The 21,175-nt window shown below is 38.6% G+C and overlaps 1 protein-coding gene across 1 annotated transcript in view; it reads left to right on the forward strand.

The window, feature by feature from the left end:
• Window positions 1-125: 125 nt before the first annotated feature.
• afg1lb (AFG1 like ATPase b) overlaps window positions 126-21,175 on the forward strand; it is a 54,210-nt gene continuing 33,160 nt past the window's right edge. Inside the window, exons 1-5 of the mRNA XM_088932084.1 lie at window positions 126-265; window positions 1,097-1,320; window positions 8,203-8,254; window positions 9,225-9,326; window positions 14,100-14,230. Coding sequence (XP_088788210.1) covers window positions 151-265; window positions 1,097-1,320; window positions 8,203-8,254; window positions 9,225-9,326; window positions 14,100-14,230 — 624 coding nt within the window. The 5' untranslated portion in view covers window positions 126-150. The remainder of the gene's footprint in view (window positions 266-1,096; window positions 1,321-8,202; window positions 8,255-9,224; window positions 9,327-14,099; window positions 14,231-21,175) is intronic.

Genomic DNA, 21,175 nt, shown 5'->3' on the forward strand with positions numbered 1-21,175 from the left:
AACAGAATACACTAACCCTTTCTTAAAATGTAACGTTTGAACAAAAAAATCTACAAATACAAAATTACAGAAATTGCTGAACAAACACATTTTCTGATGTACTCTGCCCTGTGCTGTTTCTTAATAAAGTTTGAAATTATTTGAAAAAAAATGGCTGCGCCCTTGTTACCCTTGGCTACAGTGAGATGTTTCATTCGATTTTTAAATAAAGAAAACATTTTAGTTCAAAAGAAATTCTTCTGTACATCACGGAATTCCTTAAGTGGTGAGCACCTATTTTCTTTCTGGATGTTTGTTCAAACAAAACATGTTCTATTTTCTAAAAGTGCTGCTGTCACTTGACAGAAGTGTTTTTTAGCGTACGGATTAAAATGGAATAAAACTTGCGGGTTGATGGCAGCGGTGTAGCAAACCGTATATAAAATATTCCAGGCTTTTAAATAACTAAAATACTGAAATGTCAGTTGACAAGTTCTTAATATGATCCTTGGCAAATCGTCCTTTCAAAACAGATATTCATTAAGGAAAAGTCCTTTGGAATGCCACTGAACAAATAAAGGAGTATTGCCTTACTCAATTAAAGTTTAAGCGTAACGACAAGTTTGAAATATTTTTGTACGAGACATTATGCACCCACTACAATATTCCAGACAGCAAATTCCAGTAACGTGTTTTTAAAAACTCATTAAACCACCTGACCTAGTAGTATAACATAGTGGTACTGAGCCTTTGACAGAATGTGACGACACCATTTTGGACTCTAGTTTCGTAGTACCCTTGTCTTTCGCACAGTAACATTCTCCTCTGTTTGTCCGGCGAATCACGGCAGGAAAACAGCTGCCCAAAAGTTTTTTCTTTACTTTACAAAAGTTTTTTTTTATTTTATTGCATAATGTCAAAAATGAAATAACTGGAGACGCAGGCTATAATGCATTTTTATACGCACACACAAAGATTATTATTTTTTAGTAGTGGGGACATCCACATTGTTTTTAAGATGCCAGCACAACCTATTGAGTTAACTTTCAGAAGCATGCATGTTTCAAGCTAATACTAATGCCATAATTAAAGTGTTTGTGCATTTTCTTTATTGTAGACCATGCAGTCCATGTTGCAAACACTGCAGCTACACAGACCATTGAAAGCCGGCCACCTGGTGATTGTTCAAGCTTCAGTGGCCCACTGGAGCATTACAATCGCCTTATCCAAGCAGGTGCACTGAGAGAAGATCAGCAGCAGAGAGTTGCTCTTCAGCATCTAGATCAGCTGCACAAGGCCCTGAAAGGATACAGCAACACTCCCCTGAGCTTCCTGTCAAAGGTGAGAACTGAGGGCAGCACACATTCAGCAATCTAGAAAATCTACCTAGGTAAGATATAAATAATAAATAATCCTTACACATATACAGTATAGTGCTTTCCTGGAAACTCCACTCATAGCACTATACAGGTAATGGAGACTCCCCTCCACCACTAATGTACAGCCCCACCTGGATGATGTGATGGCAGCCATAGTGCGCCCGTACGCTCACCACGCATCAGCTATCAGTGGGGAGGAGAACAGAGTGATGAAGGCACTTCTTATATTATTATTAGGAGGCCCTGACTGGTAAAGGCTATGGGGAAATTTGGCCAGGATACAGACAGGGGTTACATCCCTACTCTTCTCAAGAAATGCTTCGGGATTTTTAATGACCATGGAGAGTCAGGACCTTATTTTTACATCTCATCTGAAGTGCAGTCCCTTTTTACAGTATAGTGTCCCCGTCACAATACTGGGGCATTATGACCCACACAGACAGCAGGGTGAGCGCCCCCTACTGGCTGCACTAACACCTCTTCCAGCTGCAACCTTAGCGTTTCCATCCAGGTACTGGCCAGGCTTACTCCTGCTAAGCTTCAGTGAGTTGCAAGGTAATGTCTGGAATAGGAACCGATTTAATGATTGATCACAACTGGTCTTCACTATAGGAAATGTGTTGCAGCAGGGGGAAATGTTTATTCTGGTTAAGAAAGTGGGAGACATTTAAAATATATTCTATGCATTTTTTTAGTCTCCCAGCTCTTCAGGGTGAGTCATGTCTAAAAGCACAGAAGAGTTAGACGTTTTACAGAAAGTAAAGTATCGAGAAAAACACTGGTGAAAATAGATTATTTGAAGCTTGCAAGTAGTAGTCGAAAAAGCAATCAGTCTACGAGAACCAATGTACAACAAACTCAATGTACGACAAACTAAACTTTTAGGAAAAAAGGGAACAGCTTGAAGAACTTAAACCCCAGCAACATAGTGACAGTTGTGCAAGCAGACTTACTGTATGAACATTTTAGGTTGGAAAACCAGTAAAGGTGAGGGACCAGCAGAGATTTGCAGACTGAGGCAGTCACAGTCGAACAACAATAGCCCAGTTCTGAATATATCATCTCAGAATCATATGACTTTAAGTGCCATGTATGACACAGATATCGCTGCATCTCAGTGCCAACCTGGATCAACGCTACAGTGTTCTGGGAAGATCATAAGAATAGGCCAGAGTTTGATACAGGATGGTTGACTGTGTTAATGTTTCTGGAATGGGGAAATGTGTTCATTCCACTTAATACAAGACAGGTTTCTGGGCAGTCTGCTTTGTACTGGCCGCAGGATGCTATAAGTTATTTGCTCAACATATGCGCCTGTTCAGTGCAACTTAAACAGCATTACACAGCATCAAGTTTAAGTCTAAAGGGAGCAAATATTGTAAGCAAGTGTAGTAAAATAAAAATAGCAAAGTTATAATAAGGTGAGTTCAAAAATGTTGAAAGTGTAACAAGTTCCTCACTAAAACAAGAACAAAAAAAAATATTTATTAAGTACTTAATAGCAGCGTGTAGTGGCAGTGCTGTTACAATGCAGTAATATAGACATGATGCTGGTACACACTCCAAGTCTGCAGTGAATAAAATCATATTACCATTAAAAACATGAGTTACATGAGATCCATATGGTGTTAGCATTACTGTAGGGTGAAGTTGAGGTGATTGGGTGATGTGGACCTAGCACACATTGATATTAGTCAATGTGAAAGAAAGAAATGAGATTACACTTTTGCAGTATGGTTAGTACTTGTGTCAAAACTGTACTTGTTAGGTAAAACACATACATTATCAACCATGCAAGTATGTTCTATACCAAGGAGACAAATACAGTATACCACTCAGGGGAATCTAGGATAATGAAAAAAGATTGATAGCTTAAAGTTGTACTACTCTTATCTATAGAGTGTCTTTTACTAGACTTTACAACCTGGATATTTGTGATTAGGAGAACAAAAGCTGTAGAGTGAGGCTGAAAGTGTGACATCATATGCAGGGCTTGGCATTAGCAGTTGGTATTCACCACATTTTATTTAAACCACAGTATTGTTATCAGATTTCTCTTTTACAGTGTTTGATGCCTCCAGTTACTTATGACAGGCACATACATATTAAAATGTGCTGATTGGAAGACATTTAGATAAAGTAATTATAATCTAATTTTGTTTAGAGCCACCTACAGTGGATATCAAAAGTCTACACACCTTTATTGAAATTTCAGCTTTTGCTGATGTAAAGGCTGAAATCAAGTCAAATCATGTCAAACCTTTTTTTCACATTTAATAAGATCTTGTAACCAACAATATTTAAGTGAAAAACAAATGCATAATTTTTAGGAAAAATAATTTAAATTAAAAAAACTTTCACTGCCTTTGTTGCATAAGTGTAGACACCCATTATAAAGGGGGTTGTAACTGTGATCAGATTTAACCAACCACATTCCAAATCATGTACAAAGGTAATTTGCCTTTACCTGGCATCAGTTGAAGTGATTCTGATTAGTCATCAATATAATCACCTGTTCCTATTGGATTTTGTTTGTACATTATTTTGTTTTGGTGCACTATAATTTGTACATGCACATTTATGAGAAGCTAATAAATGCACATTTATTTATTCTGAAAGATATTACTGATTTCTAAAGCAGGCTGTAGCTTAAAACTGAACAAAAAATAAATATGCTATAGTTTAATTATCCTTATTGTTGCAAACTACTTGGCAACTTCAGAGCTGATCTTTAAATAAGTTAGCCAGAAAACGTAGCTGAATTCAAACAGTTAAAAATACTTCAACATCTGGAACGTCGAGAGATCTCATCTTGTAATGAACAAATCCTAAAAAGGTGGCTTCTGTCAGCTACAATCATTTTAAAGGAGAAATTGAGAAATAACAGTGTTGACAGAAATGATTAAAGGGATGCTGACCAGTGACCACTGCTGGCTTTGAGTCCCATGTCCTGCATACTGTAGGTTCATTTCAGTAATGATCTGGCAGGACACTGATAAAGAGGAAAGGTTGGAGATGAGCCTTTGTCAAGTAGGCTGTGGAGGGTTGTCAGAGAAAGAAGGGACAGATGGAACTACAGGACTTTCGAGGTTGCTAATGGAAGTGTTGCTGGAGCAGCTACAGGAGAGGTTGCTGCCTCGTGTCATGGATTTGTTATTTTTTGTTTTTCTGAAGAATAAAGCATCTGCTCATTATATTTTTTATTATACAATATGTGCTTGTGATCGTGGAGCAATATTTTATGCTATCAAAATATTTTGAAAGAAGAACCATATTTTGGATTGCTGTTCACGCTGGGGGCCCCTTGGTTTTGTGTTTCGCTTTGTATCAGGAGCAGTGTGGCTGAGCAACAGGAAAGAAGGTCAGGGACAAGTGGAGGGGAAACACACTTGCTGATCTTACTGAAGAAGAGAATGTAGTCTGTGAGAGCTGTCTCAGAAGCACAGTCACTGATACAAGCCAGAGGGATCTCAACAGGTTTTGGTCCATCCAAAGAAGCAGGAGAGGCGATTCTCGGGAGGATCCCGACATTTAGGGAAGGACAGAAAGGACGTCATGAGAGGTGGAGAAGGAGTTAAACATGTCGCATCATCAGCTCTAAAATCTAGAATATCTTGGTCAGACAGCAGCTAAAGGTTTCTCATCCATTCCATGAGGCACAGTGATTTGATAGGTAGAGCTCTTGAGGCACATAGACAGAATATTAGAAAAATTCCGTGCCTATGAAGTGCACTTCTGCACTTACTCATGCAAGTCAGGATTATAATAGTTTGTTTCCTGGCAAAGCTGTATGTTTTTTGAAAATGTTATAGTCACTTTGGATACTCAGCGTACCACATAGAGGGTGGATTAAAAACTCTTCGGCTAAGAAAAAGGAAAGATTGTTGGAAGCCTTTGTATTTAATGGATGCACAAAAGTGTACACATTTTGAGCAAACCAACTGATATCGTAAAGTAGACAATTTTCAGTTTATGTTTATATTACATCAGAAATGTAAACAAATAAAAAACTATTGAAAATTATTACAGATATGGAAACAAATGTGCGCCATTAGCAAAGTTAGTGTGTTAGAGAAATATAATGGCATATCTCAGAGTTAAGAGTTGAGAAGGCTGTAAGAAAATAGTGTTCCTTTAATTATGTTGTACACAAAATAAAAACGGTAAGAACTTCACTTTTTTAAGATCATTCCTTTGTACCAGCTGGAATTGGGCTTGAACATTTTGTTCATAATGTAATAAACAAACATCTAATGGCTCATGCTTAAAACTGAATATGACTCCTGAAATGCAGCTTTTTTTACTGTGTTTAGCTGCCATCTACCTTTGGTCAAAGTGATTTTTCTTTTCACAAGGACTGTCTTTTGTTTGGCTGTGTTCTCTTGCCTAATTGAAGGCGGGTTTTTCCAGCAGTGTCCAGCCTCTGTGCTTGCTGAAGAGTAACTCCACTTCAAACCTGATACTCTAAAAGCATCACCAGGTGTTCTGCTTGCTGAATTAAATTTACTTTTCACGATTCTGTATTATTATGGATCATACCACATAATAACAAGAAAAGTAATATTGCAGTAATAGTTGTAGTTATTTATTTTAAAAACAGTACATGTCCAATACATTAAAAAATACATAATGCATTTTACTGAGTTGCATTGAGGAGATGTAAAGCTTTTTGACAAAGGGGACACTAATTGTAAATTAAATGGAAGACTTTGTAATTAAGACATTTTTGAGAATGCAGGAACCTTTGTCTCTGCAATCCAACAAAGTGTATATGTCATTAATTCTACTTAAAAAAAATAATTGACCAGAAATGCTGTGTATGTCTTTAGATAAGTATTATATGTAAGATGAGACCTTTTAGAAGCAAGCTTGTTGCAGATAGTACTCAAGATGAGGACTTCAGATTTTGAAAATGACCTCCTGCTGTTTTTTTTTTAAATTTTATTGTGTCTTTCAGTTATAATGAGAGGGTTTTATTGTTTGGACGTTGCTTTTAAATGCTGAACGATACTTTGGAATTATGCTTCCAACTCTAGTTCTTTAGCAATTACACTGGTTTGAATTAGGTCATGCTGCTGCCATTTTAATTTGCTCTCCACTTCTGCAGCTCAGCTTTTGTACTCTGATTAGAGACATTGCTGGAGAACAGCAACGCACTTGCTTAAATATTGACCAAATTGTCATTGTGCATTTCTAATGTAGGAGTAGGTAGCATGTTTGTATTTATCCCCTAATTAGACATTATTAGTACCAAATGCACTGCATCAAATCTGTTCTCCTACTAGTAAACATGAGGCAGCTATGATACATTAATGAGTAGCAGAATGAGCTGAAGAAAGAGATCATAACAAATATCCATTTTTGATTAAGTGTTCAGAGTCTGCGCAAAAGTTACTTTGCATTAAAAGGATCAGTCAAAAGGATCCTTTGGGGTACATAGCAAATAAACAAGAATTCAGAAGTGAATCGGTGATAGAACAGTCCAAAATCACACCAAAGAGAAACAATCAACGGGTGCTTTTTCCTTCGAGGATTTCTTCTGGATTTGGAACATGTGCGACTTTGAGTGACTTTAGAGATTCGTTATTGCTCATTGTTGTCCTTCACAGCCACCAGCTGGTCATGGAAGAGTTCATAAAAACAATTGGACCTCATTAAACATGTTCTGGTTAGAATCCCCCCCCCGAAGGGAATGACTTTCAGCATCCAGGATAATGATTTCTTAAATGAACCAACTAACGCATTGATGGGAAGCTCATGCAATAGTTTAAATTCCTACGTTTAATTTCTGTCAACTTCATGCACATTACAGAACACTTTTTGTGTGTCTTCCCCAGCTGATATTCCTGGAATGTCATGGGTACCTTAATGATATTTTTCATGATGTTTCTCTGCTTGCCTTCTCTTCCACTCATGCACACCCTCTCAGTTCGTCTTATTTAAAATGATTGTCGGAAACATTTCAACCATATCCCTCTTCTGAACCGCTTTCTTGCTTTGCCCTATTGGCACAGAGCCACATAGGAACTTCAAAGCATTGTAGTATTGTTCTGGTGCAGATCCTACTACATTTTTGCTACAGAGAGATATGTCCACTTTTCAATTTAAAACCGTATTAAAGCTCAGAAAATTTAAATACAGCTCAAGTGTTTATCTGAATCAAAATGCACTGTAAGTGGTGCCATGAGATCATTTCCTCTTCGGTTTTGTATCATAGCCTTTCTGACTGGCAATAACTTATTAGTTTTTTAAGATGTTTTTGTCTTTTTATAGTTTTTGCAAAGTGAGTCCAGTAGTTCTTCCACTTAGTTGTTGTTTTGGGGTGCCACAGTTTCCGGAACACAATCCGGATGGCTGATTCCTGATGTCTTTACCATTTTTAACTGCCTCAATGAGTTTTTAAATTTGACTAATTTAAATTTACTCCTCTTAACTCCTTTTAATCACTTTGTTTCAGTCAATATAACCGTAGCCTGTGAAAGGTTTGGCATTAGACTACATTTATTTTGGTTCTGTTAAAATGTCTAATCAGGATTGTGAATATTGTGTCTTTCTGTTCATTGTTAGTGTTTCATGCATAAAAAGCCTGATATAAGCTATTGATTACACATGACAGACATTTATTATTATTGTTCCTCAACTGACACGGGAGGAATACTGAAAAAAGGGATGTTTTGTGCTTTAGACATGAAGACAATGCAATAATATTGGATCGCACTTAAGCGACAACACCCATCAGCCTCTGGAATGATAAGTTCAAAGAAATAAAATGTGGTATTGAACTATATTTATGTTAAATCGCAAGGAAGGATTTTTAGTTTCATCTGTCTTTTCTGTTTTTCAGCTTTTCACAAAACCTCAGCCTCCGAAAGGTTTCTATATCTATGGCGATGTGGGTAAGTTAAGTAGGAATGGAAGATCATTGCGCAGTAGTTTCTCAGGATACTGTTCAGTATTTGCCCCGGAGCTCCACCTATTCATTGAGTCAGCACCAGCTTTTAAGTTTCCTCTTTTTCTCCTTTTCTGATGCTGAACACCAGAAGGGGGTCTGTTCCTAAAAAAGTGACTCTAATTGCAGCCACTTAAGCAAAACCTCCAAGGCTGTTTGCTTCAAAAGTGGAAAATAGCCTCTCAATAAAGGGAGATTGATGGGATGCTTGAGATCACAATATATAGATGCTTTATCCAAGAAGACAAAGGCAAGTCAGTGGCAGATAGGCGGTCCCAAAATTATCTGACAATGTTTATTTCCTTGGGAAAGAACCTCACGAATGGGTGCGACTGCTACACTGAATTGACCAGGTGTAACAACAGCTACTGAGAGCAAGTTAGGATGTCAGTGCTTTCATTTTGCTTTCTTTACTTGCAAAAGTGCTTTGCAATAAGGCTATTCCTTGCTGGGAAATAGGCAATTAGCGATGTTGACATTTATGTGTGCACACAGAATATCCAAGCCTGTTTGTAACTTTCACAAGACTGAACAGAAGATCACGAGTTTGTTTCTTGGGTATCTGAATGAGAAACTAAGGTTTTGTTTCGGTTTAGTCCTAAATTATATATTCATGAAGGTGCTTTTTCATGTGCCATTACTTATTACTTGTTTAAATCTGAATAAATAAAGAGATTGTCACACATTTCTCAGAAAAGGTGCTTGATTGTGTTGCTTGATACCACCTGACAGTGCTATAACCCAGGAGGGAACAGTTTTATATCTCAACATTTTATACTGTTGTACAAATACTGTCATTGTGAAGTATTGTATATATTTAAAAAAATATTATACATAAAAATCTATAATTATAAAAAATAAATTTATTAATTCCTTTCTGCGTAATTCATGTTTTCAATTCAATGTTTGTGTTCCAGGTACAGGGAAAACTATGGTAATGGACATGTTTTATTCTCATGCTGCGGTGGACAAGAAAAAGAGGGTCCATTTTCATGGTTTTATGTTAGACGTCCATAAAAGTGAGTTTTCTCATCTTTTCATCATACCACAGAGCTGGATTGTACCTGAAATTTCTTAAAGTCAGGGATTAGCTAAATCAGGATTTCATATCTGATCACATACCCTTGGCTAGTGCTAGTTTCCACCTTACTGTAGTTGTTCCAGTTTACTTCATTATTAGTTGATTGTAAAATTACTGTTACAGTATACACCAAATTAAGTCAAGAAAGATTGCCTTGAGAGCAGAGCTATGGCTGATACAAACAGACATACTTAATTTTTCTAGAAAACATTCTTCTAGATTTTGAATGGGTCTACCGTAAATCCATTTAAGAAGGGGTCTACCTGCATATAGAAAATACTAATTCAGAAATTCAGTGCATTCACTGTAAAGTTTGAGGAAAACAAGTGCCAGTTTAACTCTAGCTGATTGTATTTTAAAAGATAAGAACAGGAGTACTCATTTACATCATCTTTTCCTACATCAACGTGTTGAATTTTTCCAAGTTCATTATTCATTATTAACTGTTTTTGTAAATCTGAAGTGAACACAACAGTAATTAAATATGTTCAGGTGGGTAGCTGCGTCAGCATGCGTAGGCTGCAAAGGAACAAGTAATAGGTTTATTCCATGCTGAAAAAAAGAAGAAAGAGAACACAACGTTTCGGCCGTGGAGCCTTCTTCAGGTGTGAGAGAGACAGGGCAGTAGGCAAAGGTAAAGTAGCGGGAGAACAAAGGTTGGGAGGGAGGAGGAGTGAGAGGCGGGAGCAGGGGACAGAAAGAAAGGCCAATCAAGAGGTGTGAAGTCAGAATGGGTGCAGAGAGGTGTGAAATGAAACTTCCAATGAATGGAGAAAATTTAAAAGAACAGTAGTCTGTCGTTAAGGGAAGGGAGAAGGTGTGATCCTAGCTGCAGAATAATTTTAGTTTCAGTGGTCTTTCTGATGTATGAGTTTGGAAAACCGTCTTTGAGAACACAGACGGAGAGATTAGAGTGGTCGTGGCCGTCAGAGGTGAAATGAGAAACAATGGGCTTGGAGAGATCTTTAATCTTTACAGCCCTGACGTGTTCTCTGAAACGGTCTCCGAGTCTCCTTCCTGTTTCTCCAATGTAGATGGCTGGGCATTTACTGCAAGAGATACAGTAAATAAGGTTGCTGGAGGTACAAGATGCTGTCTGGGTGATCCGGAATTGTCCTGAGGGGCCTTGAATGAGTGTGGTGGTGGCTGTGTATTTGCAGGTGATACAGCGAGCTCTGTTGCAAGGGAAAGTGCCTGGTGTGGATGGTTGTTGAGGGCGGTCAAGGGAGCTGTGAACAAGGAGGTTACACAGATTAGGTGGTCGGCGATATGAGATGATAGGGCGATCAGAAAAGAGGGCCCCAATGGAGGGATCATCCTGTAGGATGGAAAAGTTGTTGTTAATGGTCCTGGGGATAGGAAGTGTGTTAGGGTGGTAAGGAAGCACCAGAGGAATGCGGTTGTTACGGCGGGAGTTCCTGATCGGGTTGATGGTCCGGGGGGTGTTTTTGGCTCGGGCAAGGGCCCTGTCAATCACACTGCTGGGGTATCCTCTGTTGATGAAAAATGAGTACATTTCGAGGGCTTGGTTCTCGAAGTCGATGTCGTCGCTGCATAATCTTCGTAACCTAAGGAACTATGAAAAAGGAAAAGAGAGTTTTTAGTGTGGTTGGGGTGAAATGAGCTGTACAGGAGGTAGCTGTGTGAATCCGTGGGTTTGTAATAAACTGAAGTGGACAGTCGGGGGTAGTTGATAGACAAGTGGATGTCTAGAAACGGAAGAGTAGTGGAAGATATGTTAATCGTATATTTGAGGGACGGGTGGAAGTTGGTGAAATGGTGCAGGAAGAACTCAAGCTGATCGTTGGAGCATATGGCGGCACCGACGCAGTCATCAATATATCGTTTGTAGAGGTCAGGGACATAGCCAGTATAGGAAGCGAAGAAGCGTTCTTCTACCCAGCCGACAAAAATGTTGGCATAGCTGGGTCCCATTCTGGTGCCCATGGCAACTCCACTGACCTGTTGGTAAAAAAGATTATTGAAAGAGAATGCGTTCAGTGTGAGGACCAATTCTGCAAGGCGTACCAGGGTGTGGGTGGGTGGATCAAGCACTGTGCGTTTGTCCAGCATGTGCTTGAGTGCTGTAAGACCGTCATTATGGGGAATGACGGTGTACAGAGATGTGATGTCCATGGTAAAAATGTAGCATTCGGTACCCTGAAATTGGAAATCATTAAAAAGTTGGAGTGCGTGGTTGGTGTCTTTGATGTATGAGGGAAGATCTTCAACCAGCGGTCTCATGAGGCTGTCGAGAAAGGCTGAGATGTAAGTAGTTGGACAGTTACATGCTGATACGATGGGGCGTCCAGGGGTGTCCGGTTTGTGGATTTTGGGGAGGAGGTAAAATTGAGATACCTGTGGATGTTCCATGATGAGCCGGTTCGCCTCCTGGGGGAGCTCATTACTGCTGATCAGAAGAGAAATGGTGGATACCACTTCCTTTTGGTAGTCAGTGGTAGGGTCCTGTTGGAGAGGGAGGTAGGCAGAAGTGTCAGTTAGTTGTCTAGAGGCTTCAAAGATATATAGATCCTTACGCCACACCACAACAGCGCCTCCTGGCGCACCACAACAGCGCCACACCACAACAGCGCACAACAGCGCCTCCTTTGTCCGCTGGTTTGCGGACAAAGGGACACCCCTGGACGCCCCATCGTATCAGCATGTAACTGTCCAACTACTTGCATCTCAGCCTTTCTCGACAGCCTCATGAGACCGCTGGTTGAAGATCTTCCCTCATACATCAAAGACACCAACCACGCACTCCAACTTTTTAATGATTTCCAATTTCAGGGTACCGAATGCTACATTTTTACCATGGACATCACATCTCTGTACACCGTCATTCCCCATAATGACGGCCTTACAGCACTCAAGCACATGCTGGACAAACGCACAGTGCTTGATCCACCCACCCATACCCTGGTACGCCTTGCAGAATTGGTCCTCACACTGAACGCATTCTCTTTCAATAATCTTTTTTACCAACAGGTCAGTGGAGTTGCCATGGGCACCAGAATGGGACCCAGCTATGCCAACATTTTTGTCGGCTGGGTAGAAGAACGCTTCTTCGCTTCCTATACTGGCTATGTCCCTGACCTCTACAAACGATATATTGATGACTGCGTCGGTGCCGCCATATGCTCCAACGATCAGCTTGAGTTCTTCCTGCACCATTTCACCAACTTCCACCCGTCCCTCAAATATACGATTAACATATCTTCCACTACTCTTCCGTTTCTAGACATCCACTTGTCTATCAACTACCCCCGACTGTCCACTTCAGTTTATTACAAACCCACGGATTCACACAGCTACCTCCTGTACAGCTCATTTCACCCCAACCACACTAAAAACTCTCTTTTCCTTTTTCATAGTTCCTTAGGTTACGAAGATTATGCAGCGACGACATCGACTTTGAGAACCAAGCCCTCGAAATGTACTCATTTTTCATCAACAGAGGATACCCCAGCAGTGTGATTGACAGGGCCCTTGCCCGAGCCAAAAACACCCCCCGGACCATCAACCCGATCAGGAACTCCCGCCGTAACAACCGCATTCCTCTGGTGCTTCCTTACCACCCTAACACACTTCCTATCCCCAGGACCATTAACAACAACTTTTCCATCCTACAGGATGATCCCTCCATTGGGGCCCTCTTTTCTGATCGCCCTATCATCTCATATCGCCGACCACCTAATCTGTGTAACCTCCTTGTTCACAGCTCCCTTGACCGCCCTCAACAACCATCCACACCAGGCACTTTCCCTTGCAACAGAGCTCGCTGTATCACCTGCAAATACACAGCCACCACCACACTCATTCAAGGCCCCTCAGGACAATTCCGGATCACCCAGACAGCATCTTGTACCTCCAGCAACCTTATTTACTGTATCTCTTGCAGTAAATGCCCAGCCATCTACATTGGAGAAACAGGAAGGAGACTCGGAGACCGTTTCAGAGAACACGTCAGGGCTGTAAAGATTAAAGATCTCTCCAAGCCCATTGTTTCTCATTTCACCTCTGACGGCCACGACCACTCTAATCTCTCCGTCTGTGTTCTCAAAGACGGTTTTCCAAACTCATACATCAGAAAGACCACTGAAACTAAAATTATTCTGCAGCTAGGATCACACCTTCTCCCTTCCCTTAACGACAGACTACTGTTCTTTTAAATTTTCTCCATTCATTGGAAGTTTCATTTCACACCTCTCTGCACCCATTCTGACTTCACACCTCTTGATTGGCCTTTCTTTCTGTCCCCTGCTCCCGCCTCTCACTCCTCCTCCCTCCCAACCTTTGTTCTCCCGCTACTTTACCTTTGCCTACTGCCCTGTCTCTCTCACACCTGAAGAAGGCTCCACGGCCGAAACGTTGTGTTCTCTTTCTTCTTTTTTTCAGCATGGAATAAACCTATTACTTGTTCCTTTGCAGTAATTAAATATGTTTCACATAAATCCTAGTCTTGCACAGGCCAGTGGTGTCATCATTAATAAATATTGGAAGCTAAGACCTTTTGTTTCATACAGTGTTGAGGCGTATTGCTTTCACAGTTACAGTTCTACTTCATTGATTTGTAGTAAATTGTGCTTGCAGTAAATTGTTTCTTATTTGTAATGCAGGAATCTGCAGAATTCCTTTTAACGTGTTTTAGTGTTATTATGACTATGAAGATATAACCAACTGATGAGCTGTCTTTGTCATTTCATAGGAATCCATCGCCTTAAACAAACTCTGCCAAAGAGGAAGCCTGGATTAATGGCCAAATCTTATGACCCCATCGCTCCAGTAGCTTTAGAGATCAGTGAGGAAGCGTGCTTGTTGTGCTTTGATGAATTTCAGGTGAGGACACAAGGAGATATTCCTAATCGGTGAAGTCCCTATTTTGAGATCCTGACAGATCAAGAATGAACATCTCATTTGGTCAAAACTGGATTTTATTATTTATAAATAATAAACACGGATTACTCATTTGCCTGCCTAGTATTTCTGGATATAAACATGCAAAAATAACTTTGTATTAAAAATATTTACAGTATGAGGTGTCTTATTAACTGCTTCTGTCCTAGATTAACACCGCAAAAATGAGACATGCTATGCAATGTCAGTTCAAAGTTTTTTTTGTCATCTCTAAAGATAAGAATACACCACACAATTGTGTCAAATGATACGTGATTCTTAGCTTGTTTTGTCAAATCCTGTCATCATACAGTATACTCTATATGAAAAAATAAGCGGTTTGGTAAAAGTTATAAGGCCTCATGATCACATTCTGACTGTCAAATCAGTTGGTGTCTTCATGCTCATTCAATTTCCAACGAGCAAATACAGGAATCAGCAGAAACTGTCGATGTAGGGAGAGCCGTACTTTGTGTTGCAAAGAGCAAACTTGAAATTTTACGCCTCATATTATGGTCAGTGGAGTTGGTGCTCATGTTGAGATGTTTTAAGGTTTGTGAACATCACACATTACTTCAATGTTAAAGTTTAAACTTTTCTCTTTAAATGCTAGCACATGTGTTGAGAGATTTTTCTCTTTCTTGCATGTTTCATTAATATATGTGAATAATGTATAACGAAGCACTTTATACCTTAAATTCCACTTTTATTACTTAGTGCCCACTGGTGTGCTGATGTGAAGTGCTGAAGTGCAGCTGTTGGGTTTTTTGAAGTAGACTGAACCATCTCATGTGGGAGTATTTTAAATACTGTACGTCACGTATTGTGCACTTTAAGTTGGAATGCATAAAGAGTTTGTAATACTGTCGGCATTGCAGTAATTGAGGGGGTTTAAATATGCACATATAATAAAATTACGAAAGTACTTAGAGAGTTTGTTGATGTTTGTTAGCATGCAGCTTGTCCTGATGATAAGATGGACACATTAACACAGGACCTCTGAGAAAACCTGAGAGTTTTCCATGGTGTGACCATTAAAGTGAAACATTTTTGGCTTTGGAATCAAACTTGAAATTCCAGAATTGACCATTCAGTCTTCAGTTTTTTGATGAGCTTGTCTAAAATAGAACTTTCACATGTGTCAGAAAACGCAACGTTTTGGCTGTGGAGCCTTCTTCTTCACCCGAAGTGAAGTGTGTTTGCTTTCTTCTCTTTTCAGCATGGAATAAACCTATTACTTGTTCCTTTGCAGCCTACGCATGCTGACGCAGCTACCCACCTGAAATATTGTTAGTGTGCTGTTACTGTTAGCGGCAATGAGTTCATGACCAGTAAATTGCACGTCACATTGACTCTGGTAAATCAATCTCTTCAAGAGGGGAACTATCGACTGCAGAAGCTGTGACAATTGCTCTTGTTCACTAATCCAAGAAATCTACCAGCATTAAAAGTGACAAAGTATGTTAGTGCCACCTTGGCTCTGGTAGAAACATTGCATCTTTTTCACAGAGATGGTTACTCCAAATTTGCAGTTGTCTTTCCCAACCTTGTATCTGGAGGCTGGATTTCATTGCAAATGAGCTGTTAACCCCTGATTCTGACTGCCGCCTTTAATTCTTCTGCTAGCTTGTTTGGTCTTTTACTTGTCCTCTTCTGCACTTGGTTTTTAGAATATGTGTTTTCAAGTGTACTGTTCCAGCAATGTCAGCATGAAGAATGCCTGTCATTGGGGTGTTTTTTAAGAGTTTGCTCTCTTATTTCAATTTTACAGGTCTAAAAAAGAGTTCAATTGATGATGAACAGACATTGTAGAAAAGACAATGTATCAGACAGTCCCTCTGTGTTTTTCTTGTACAGGGGTGCAGTTATACAACTATGTCAGTTGACACACCAAAAGGGAGGGCAGTTCTGAGACAAATCAAAAACTGTAAAGAGGTTGATACCAATTACAAATCCCATTTGACCTTGTAGACACTGGAAGCAAATTTACAAACATGCCCCAGGACCAGGACTGGAATCCCCCATCGTAAAACTATCAACAGCTCTTAGTTCAGGTTTCTTCTTGAGTCCAGTGCTGTTTTATATGTACAGTAGGACAGTGTTCTGTTTTTCTGATACAGTTGTTGAGTTCGAAAAGTTAGAGATCATATTAATTGTGTTTTGCTTTGTAACGAGTATTGACATTTTTGTTCCTGATATGATTTGCAGTGTCCATGAGTCAAATTATTAAACTATACAATTTAGTAACTTTCATTTAAGTTGTCTTTTAAAACGAATAGACTATGTCAGTGAAAGAAATACAGTATATTACTGTTACAAGTTACGTATAAGGGATTATGGGAAGTTGCTTTTAAGAAGTAATGTATTCCTTTATACAGTGACTATACACACACTAAATAGATCACTGTGACTGATTCCTTTTTAAATTTATTTCCTCTCGATTTATTATTTTTCAGAAGTAATCTCTTATGCATGTAATTTGCAACTGTAAAACATCTTTTCCTATCACTGTCTGTAAATAACAGAATCCAAAGATGTTTAGAAACAGTTCTACTTGATTTGTAACTTGACTGACAGAAGAAAATAAACGCAATGCAGGCACAGGATGATCTACTTTCAACTTAAATGCATTTAAATATAGTAACGTAAAAACAGATGTCATCTGCTCTGTGGTTTTAATTCTAAGGTTAATGAAAGCAGAAAGTGCATGTGGTGGCATTAGTTGACTCTAACAGGTGATCTGAAAGCTCACAACCCATGTTCTGAGTGCTTTTACTCGCTATTTTGACTGTTGAGTTAGTCACAATTTTGAAATTCAGGGGTCGGATTTGTTGCATGCATGATCAACAGAGGAGAAGGAAGAGAAAAAGTGAGATTTCAAGTTAGTGCTTTGATCTGGTAGTGACGATTGTGAGACTCCCTGTTGTAATGATGATTAATTCACATATGTTTAATTCTTTTTAGTGGCCAAATGTAGCAAACTATAGGAGTAAGTTCATATTTAGATCTGGTTTGATTGCCTTGATACATTTTGTCTAACCGATCAAAGATCAATTTTGAAATACTAGTGTAACAACAGCTTTTGAAATGCTTAATGTACCCCCTGAATTTTCTTACCAGAACTTAAAGGTAGTTGTACAAAATAATGAGAAAAGGCTACAAGAAAAAATTGGGCCAACATAATTTTAACTCAATGTCAAATGGAGAAACCAGATTATGCTGTAAACACAACTAGAATGGATTGCCTGTAAGTCCAATAAACCTGGAGCCCTCTAGTGGTTTCTGGTGTTCTGAGACAAGAGTGTATTTATCTTCAGGGATGTCTTGTTTATCTATTAAAACTAGAAGGATTCTTACAACAGAAATGATTTTTTTCGCAGATGAATGTAGAAAACAGAAAGGCAGGCAGAGAGGCATATGTTTGCATGCTTTTTGTACTGTAGGTACCAAAAGATAAATGGCATTAGCACTCAAACATTCATTTTTTTTCAGTTCCTCATCCTTTCTGTGTTTTTGATATTTTACATCGCCTGCTCATTTATATTCCCCCTTTTCTTACTTTTTTAGGAGCTGCATTTCAACCTTTCTGTCAACGTATGGTACTTCAGAGGTCCTCATTAGCTGCCTTTAGGACCACTTATGGCCCCTTAGAAATCATTCCCTAAGAAAGTGGCCCTCTTGAATTAGAATCCCGATCTTATATTCTGCTGTTACCATCCCTGCTATTTTCCCCCTACCAGGAAAGATCGGTGGCTAATATTTATGGATTCTCTACTACCTTGGTGCTGATAAATTTAATTGGCCCTGATTATCTCCTTCTGTTCAGGCTACAGCCCAATATCAGTTTTTCTTAGGGATTATCAAAGGTATCTTTGTGCAAGTGCTCTGAAACTTTCCCCTGCAGGCTTGTTTTTCATCCTCCAAGATTGCCGTGATTTAAAAGTCTAAATTACAGCCAAGCTCCTTTTTGTTGGTGCTAATACTGTTAGTGAAAACACATGCTTATGTTTGTAATGCATTACAAGAGTCCATACCAATCAACAGATGACTGAGCCCCAGGCACTCACTCATGTAAATGAAGTATTAGATTTTTTTCTCTTTCTTTCTAAAGTGAGTCGTAATGGAAAGCAACTGTAGGTCATAAAAATCTTTTCTCTTAAATGCTAATGAAATTTCTCCATTCTCTTCATTAGCAGACTACCATTATCAGTAATTTGTAGCCTTCTCCTTTGTCCCCATTTGTAATGAATGCTAGGTATTGAAAGAGCTCAGGATAAGAAAATGCTTCGGCTATTGTCTTGTGCTTAGTTAGACTGTGAAATTACTCTTCTCTAGTGCTGTGTAAGTAAGGTTGTAAGATCAAAAGATCCTAATTTGGCACCCGTATACAGTACACAAAGTGACTCTTGCTTTAGTAATTGGATGCTGATTTAAATATTATTGTTGTTTTGTAAAAGTACCATATACTCTCTAAAGCTTTTAATTATTGCCAAAGATGATTATTTATTTATTTGCAGACACCCTTTTTCCAGGGTGAAAAGTGTGTTTTTTTTAGTCAAGTAAGATACTTGCTCCTTCTGAAAGGTTAAGGTTTTCCAAACAAATACAGGGAAAGATAGTAAGACATCTCATATTTCATTCTCAGATTACGCATCCTCGTCTCACATCCGAGCACATTTTCCTTTTAAATCTAAACAATTTACTGCTGTGTATTTCTTTTGGACTCATGTTTTGTCAAAGAGTAATTATTTAACATGTACAGTGTCTTAAATAAGTATTGATGCAGATGTGCTGCAGATGCTTAGAATTTCAAAGTAATTACAAAAATGGTGATGCCGAAAGTCCAGTGTTTCCAGTGTTTTTTTTTATTTTTGCCATTCTCAATCCTCAGACAACACATGTTGTGTTACTAACAAAAATAGACTAGTCTGTTTAGTCATGTAGTCTGGCCACTAAGTTAAACTTTGAGGTGAAGAATGTGGGAGTTTTATGTGATTCTGATTTACATTTTGAGAAACATTAAAAATCTGTCCGATATTACTGTTTTTATCAATTTTGAAATGTTGATAGAATTGGAGATTTTCTTTCTTTGACTGATAAATTACTTCCTTATTTTATTTTATTTAATCTAGACTGGATAGTTGCAGTGCTTTACTTTTCCATCTTGCATGCTATGCCTTTTCAATATTACAGCTTGTGCAGAGTACAACAGCAGGGGTTCTTACTAGGGTAAGAAACACACCACATGTATGGCACTTGGCTTTGAATTAGACTTTACCTTCTTAGCAACCTAAATTAACCTGAATAAGACTTTACTTCCTGTACAAACGTCAGCTAGAATAAGGATATAAGTTCTGTTATTATACTCTGAGATTATTGACTCTTTAACTACCTTCTGTTAGAAATATACTTTCAGCTGCATTTTTTAAATTTAAGGACATATACTGTAGCTTAATCATATTGTTTTGTTGCATTAATCTCTTTTAATAGTTATGTTTTTAATTCAATATATATTATATATAGCAGAATTAGTTATGGATTGCATCACACTTAATACATTTTACGAATACTAGCATACCCATAACAATATGAATCATAATAGCATAGCAAAGCGCAAAGTCATATTTGTCATAAATAATTAAATTGTAGAAAGCAAGAAACGTCCATTCTGAAAATCTTGCTGTTATTTCTAGTTTATCGTTCCTGTGTTGTCAGGGATATGAGTACATTTGAAGGGCATTGTTGTTTAGTTTAGATGTATTTTTTTTGCATTTCCTTCATTTAAACTATGACAAGAAAAAAGTCATACTTCTCGGCACCTCCCTTCAGCTAGGGAAAGCCAACACAGTAATCCTTTCTGTGGAAGTCACTGTACTTGAATTTTTTAATCTAAAATTATAACTTGGGGGTGATATTTGATCCAGGTTTGAGGTTTGATCCACTTCTGCAACAAATTGTAAAAACATCATTCTTCAACCTTAGAAATATTACTGGACTACATCCTATATTCTTGCTAACTGTTGCTAAGAAAGCTGGTGAACACTTCTTCTCTCAAATTAATTACTGTAATGCCCTTCTTGCTGGGGTATCTAAATCAAGATTCATTATGTACAGAATTTGGCAGCCAGAATCCTGGCCAGGTCTTGTGCAAGTGATCATATTACTCCTATCCTGGAGTCCTTGCATTGGCTTCCTATCAGGTCTCTTCAAAATCCTCATGCTCTCTTATAAGGCTCTACATGGCTTGACGTCTGTCTGACTTACTATAGTCCTACTCCCCACCTCACAAACTTCGTTCATCTAATGCTGGTCTCCTGTTTGTACCCCTACATACTGTGGGTGATGGGGCCTTCTCCTGCTATGCCCAAAAGCTCTGGAGGTTTATACATTTGGATATCAGAGAGTCACCTTCCCTGTGCACTTTCAAATCAAGACTCAAAACCTGTTTAGAAGGGCTTTTATTTAAGTGGTTCTGTTTCTTCCCTTTTGCTTTCCTACTGTTTTCCACTACTTCTTTTAAGAGCACTATTTAAAATAAAGTTTATTATTATTTCCAATTTTCCCATATACATAGCACTTTAAGCTTGAAAGTCTTTAAACAAAGCTTTGCTAATGTCAGTATATGTACATAATATGTATTGATTTAAAGCTTAAGAAAATGGATATAAGGTTTGAAGTACAATGCATCAATAGAATATGAGTCTGGTCGACACCTTGTGGTTATACCCATTTCTGATGACAGAAAATGATAAAAACAAGGTGCGTTAGATCCCAGTCCTGGTAGGGAATCAATATAAGGCATATCTCAGGATTAAGTTACATTTCTACAATACTGAATTGAGTTTCACTCAGCAAAGTACACTCTTCTGTATGGTCTATGTGAACAGG

The sequence above is a fragment of the Atractosteus spatula genome, chromosome 2 (genome assembly GCF_055471065.1).
Source record: "Atractosteus spatula isolate fAtrSpa1 chromosome 2, fAtrSpa1.hap1, whole genome shotgun sequence".
Taxonomy (NCBI): Eukaryota; Metazoa; Chordata; class Actinopteri; order Semionotiformes; family Lepisosteidae; genus Atractosteus; species Atractosteus spatula.